Raw genomic sequence first — 5,148 nt, 5'->3', positions numbered from 1 at the left:
TCTATATTAGCAACAGGCTAACATTTTTGACTTATTTAGTTTACTAACGAATTTTAGGCAATTTTGGAGGTTAGCTTGTAATTAAGCAATAGGCTAGCTCTTTTATAATGCTAATTTAGCATCAACTGAGATTTGATATGCTAATTTGCAGATTACCTAATATTTTAGCAACAACATGCTAATGTTTCTGGCTAATTTGTTATCTACTGAGGTTTTTTATGCTAATTTGAAGTTTAGCAAATATTTTGGCAAAATGCTAACAATTTTGGCTAATTTAGTTTACTGAGGAATTTTAGGCTATTTTGGAGTTTAAGTAATATTTAAGCAATCTGCTAGCTTTTTTGGCTAGTTTGGCACCTACTGAGGTTTTTTATGCTAATTTGAAGTTTAGCTAATATTTTGGCAAGACGCTAACAATTTTGGCTAATTTGTTATCTGCTGAGGTTTTTTAGGGCAATTTAGAGTTTAGCTTCTATTTAAGCAACATGCTAACGTTTTTGGCAAATTTAGTTTACTGAAGAATTTTAGGTTAATTTGGAGTTTAGCTTCTATTTTAGCAACAGGCTAATGTTATTGGTGAATTTATTTTACTGAAGATTTTTAGGCTAATTTGGAGTTTAACTATTATTTAAGCAATCTGCTAGCTTTTTTTGGCTAATTTGTTATCTACTGAGGTTTTTTTAGGTAATTTGGAGTTTAGCTTCTATTTTAGCAACAGGCTAACATTTTTGGCAAATTTAGTTTACTGAAGAACTTTAGGTTAATTTGGAGTTTAACTAGTATTTAAGCAATCTGCTAGCTTTTTTGGCTAGTTTGGCATCTACTTAGGTTTTTTATGCTAATTTGAAGTTTAGCTAATATTTTGGCAAGGCGCTAACGTTTTTGGCTAATTTAGTTTAGTGAAGAATTTTAGGTTATTTTGGTGTTTAGCTAGTATTTAAACAACAAGCTAGATTTTTTTTTGGGCTAATTTGGAGTCTACTGAATTTTTTTGGTCTAATTGGGAGATTACCTCAAGCAACACACTAAATATTTTTTGTAAAACTTGCATTTTCATGGTTCTTTAACAAGGAAATTTAGGAAATTTAATATTTCGGGAATAGCTTTTGCATTTTCAGCAAATCCCTTCAGCAGTTAAAGTAAATTGCATCACCGTTTTCAGCCAAAAGCGACAACTTTCAGCAAAAAGCATTCATACTAACACTATCCCACGTAATGCAACTCTTCTTGTTTCAACTTTTCAAAGCAAACCTTGTCTTTTAGGATGAGCTCAGCAGCGATCAGTGCTTCTCCAGCCCTCTGCCCCTTCTGGATGATGGGATGCCACAACAGCCGGGGAGTCTGGTCCATTTCTGGACTCAGCTTCACCAGTGGGGTGCAGATGCTGCGGCCGAGCATCTCATCCTTTCCCTGCAGGGAATCACAGACCATAAAGATAGATTAGCAGAAACTAATACTTTTTGGGGGAGATTTTCACATATTTTCAAAGCAAAGTAAACATAACTTCAGAGAAAATTTTGACCGATGAGTTCACGTTACCACTTGGTCTTCATCGTAGAACTCCAACACCACGTCAGGAGGACGGTGAGCGATCTTTTGAGGATCCCCGTAAATCTCCACACTGTTGAAAATCAGAGTCTGGTCCCAGGTTGGGTTCAGCGTTGCTTTGAGTTTCTCTGTCGTCTTACTGACGTGCAGGAAAGACACGTGTGCGTAGGGATCTGTGGTTGGAAGTAAGTATAATCTATGATCACATTTTCTTACTTTTATGAAGTGTCATCTGTGTTAATTTTATATTAAATCTTACCTGAGAAACTGTCTTTATCCATAGACATCAGATTTCTTGCTTGGTAGACGTAGACACGGAGATGGTACATGTATGACCCTAAAGAAGGCGGGAAATGTTTTATCTCTCAATGTTTGTTGTATTTGTGTGTATAAGCTACCGACTTACTGTCAAATGTGCATGACACAGTGGGGGTGTTGGCGCCAAACACTTTGGTGGCGTTGGCTTTGGAGGTTTTCTCCTTCTCTTCTGTATCAACGCCCTGCCATGCAAACAAGCAAACGTCTAATGCTCAACACATACGGGACTCTAGTAATACTGAAAAAGAAAGTAAATATTGAAACATTTTTGTGTTTAACTAGTTGGGAGTTAGTTCCTGCTTTTATCGTGTCCTTTCCGCTGGTTAAACAAGACGACTTGTGCAACTGGATTCTGGTTTTCTAGAAACCAAAGTCAATATCTTTCTCCTCACCAGCGCTCCCTCCAGCTGAAAGATGGCACAAGCCCCAAGTCGATCTTCTGGTGCCATTTTCCGCCTCCAGCGTCTTCGGCGAAACGTATCTGACGAACGCTCTTTTCTGTGAAACTTCCATCCAATCAGAGAAGAGAATTCCCAGCCCTCGGGGTCGCCTTGATTTCTCTTCTGTCATGAAAAAAAGAAACATTTGACGCTGTAGAATGTGACAACACATTCACATTCTTTTTCTGAGCTGACCTCCACAGCTGATCCTGTAGAGGACGGATCTCTTTTGCGAGGTCGAACCAGCCTCCTCCTGCGGTGGACGTGGTACACCTTCTCTGCCGGGACCCAGGACCGGGGCTTGTCATCTGGAGGGATGGTCACTCCGTATTCCCAACCTTTGGAACATTCAATAATTTCAATGTATTCTGGATTCTACTTACAATTGGCCCAAAGATGAGAAAATGTAACAATTCTATGACGTAATTTTCCAAATTTATCATTCACTTTGAAGGACTACGGTCGGTGGGAATTTGTCTACCTTGGTCATCCACGGCTCTGTTGACATCCACAGTCCAGCTGTCCTCCCAAATCCAACCAGGAGGACAGTCAAACTCTGAGGGGTTACGGCTCTTCTCTCCGTTCTGAACGACACAAAATCTCTGTGAATGTTTGCTCAGTCTTACACAGTGAAGGAGTGACATGGAACATGTTTTCACCAACGCATTCAAACTCACAAGATGTCATATATGGAGGCATTGGTTGGGCCACTCCCACGCCACTTTTTGATGTTTTGGGGGTCCTCAACTCGTCTTTTTTTGACGTGCTGCATGTTCCCATTAAATCAGGGGTCCAAAACCTCCGGACTAAGGACTGGCATTGGTCTGAGGGCCACTTGGTACCGGGCCACAGACAAGCAAAAAATGCATTGCTAATTAGGGGTCCCTAACCCTCGGGACGTGGACCGGCCTGGTTTCAATAACCTAACTCGATACCAGTACCAGTACCATAACCCTAACCCAGTAATGTGTTAACACCAGTCCGATACTGAGATGCGGACTGGATGAGTACCTATCCCTAGTCCGGTACTGTGTTAGGGTACCAGTACCAGTCTGGTACCAAATTAGGGTTGGGTCCCGGACTAGGGATAGGTACTCATCCAGTCCGCATCCTAGTACCGGACTGGTAACAAACCTATCCCTAGTTCTATCCCTAGTTCGGTACCCAACCCTAACCCAGTACCGGACTGGTACCGGTACTCTAACCCAGTAACTGGACAAGTCCAGTACTGGGAATTGGATCGACCTATCCCTGTTTGGGTGCCCTAACCCAGGACTTGTACCGGTCTGGTCAGCATCCCAGTACTAGACTGGTACCAGTCCGCTAACTAACCTAGTACCAGGATGCGGACTGGAGCGGTACTGGGATGTGGACCGGACCAGTACAAGTACCAGTACTGGGTTAGGGTAACCTAACTGGTACCGAACTAGGGATAGGCACCGGTCCAGTCCTGGATGCGGACTGAACCAGTTCAAGTACCAGTACTGGGTTACGGTAACCTAACTGGTACCGGACTAGGGATAGGTACCGGTCCAGATTCCAGTACTGGACTAGTACCAGTACCAGTACTGGGTGAGGTACCGGTACCAGTCCGGTAATAACCCGGTACCAGGATGCAGACTAGACCATCACCTATCCCTAGTCCGGTACCAGTTAGGTTACCTAAACCCACCACTGGTACTTGTACCCTAACCTGGTACTGGTACAGGTACCATAACCCGGTACCCTATCCTAACTCTGTAACCTAAGCGTAACCCAATATTGGACTGGTACCGGTCCGGTACCGGGATCCAGACTGGACTGATACCCTATCCCTACCGGTCCGGCATGCATTCTGGTACCAGTCTGCTTCGCGAGGGTTGGGGACCCCTGACTATCCTATGTATTGTTCCCCGTCTGTGACCCCTAACCAAGCGGTCCTCAGACCGGTAGTGGTTTGCAGCCTGGGACCCCTGATTTAATGGTAACAGCGAGTATTTCAGAAAACCAGTTGGGGAAACCCAAAATGTGACGCGGAGGGAGCCTGAACCATACGTCCATATCTGACGAATTGAAAGTGAGACTGTGTCGGTTTTCACACAGTTTTTACTGTTTTACATCAATAATCATGAGTGTCTGTCAAACAAATATGGAGACAAAGACTGTATCTGTTCCTAACCGCTCCACCGTGAACCATTTGAATGTGAACTTGGTAATCTCACCACATCAGTATATTGCTCAGATGCAGCTTTCCACTCTCCCCCAGGGAAGCGGGTTTCATTTTGGAAAACCTCATCCATGAACTCAGTGTGTCCTGCGTCTGCCTCTGTGAGAAGACTGCAACAAAGACACAAAGGCATGAGTGAAACATTAAAGGAACGTTTGAAAAAACCAGATGGACTTTGGTGTTCCAACGAACTCCATGGCCACATAAACCACATGCTATGATGTTGTAAGATGATAATAGACTTTTTTGCATGAGAGGAATGATGACAGTAACTGGATATGAGAACTGGAGTCATCCAACCTTGATCCAAACAGGAAGTACCCGAAGAAGACAAAATCCATTAGACCTCTATAGAGAAATAAACTGCTACTACTCACTCATTCTAATTTTCAGACTACTTTTTGGATACTTTTTAAAAACATGTTCTTGATAATTCTATTTTTTTCTGTTGCAATAATTTATTATTCAAGTTATAAACTGGCCAATCAGATGCCTCGATAAAAGTAGGTGGTCATGTCAAATAATCAAAATATTTGACAGATTTTGTGAAGATTAGTTTTAAGTTGTAGGAGTGTGGTCTTCCAACAAGTTCACTTCTGATTGGTGAGAGTAGTTGCCATATAAATGCTGACCTAG

The 5,148-nt window shown here is 42.4% G+C and overlaps 1 protein-coding gene across 1 annotated transcript in view; it reads right to left on the bottom strand.

Moving 5' to 3' along the window:
- Positions 1-5,148, bottom strand: part of LOC112154378 (myoferlin) — a gene marked incomplete in the record, with an annotated part of 59,532 nt that overhangs the window by 18,483 nt on the left and 35,901 nt on the right. The window contains 7 exon segments of the mRNA XM_036217190.1: positions 1,252-1,410; positions 1,540-1,721; positions 1,808-1,885; positions 1,955-2,048; positions 2,259-2,429; positions 2,502-2,644; positions 2,788-2,890. Coding sequence (XP_036073083.1) covers positions 1,252-1,410; positions 1,540-1,721; positions 1,808-1,885; positions 1,955-2,048; positions 2,259-2,429; positions 2,502-2,644; positions 2,788-2,890 — 930 coding nt within the window.

Source organism: Oryzias melastigma, linkage group LG19 (genome assembly GCF_002922805.2).
Source record: "Oryzias melastigma strain HK-1 linkage group LG19, ASM292280v2, whole genome shotgun sequence".
Lineage (NCBI taxonomy): Eukaryota > Metazoa > Chordata > Actinopteri > Beloniformes > Adrianichthyidae > Oryzias > Oryzias melastigma.
The sequence above is the reverse complement of the archived record's forward strand: the minus strand, read 5'-3'. Positions and strand labels throughout refer to the sequence as shown.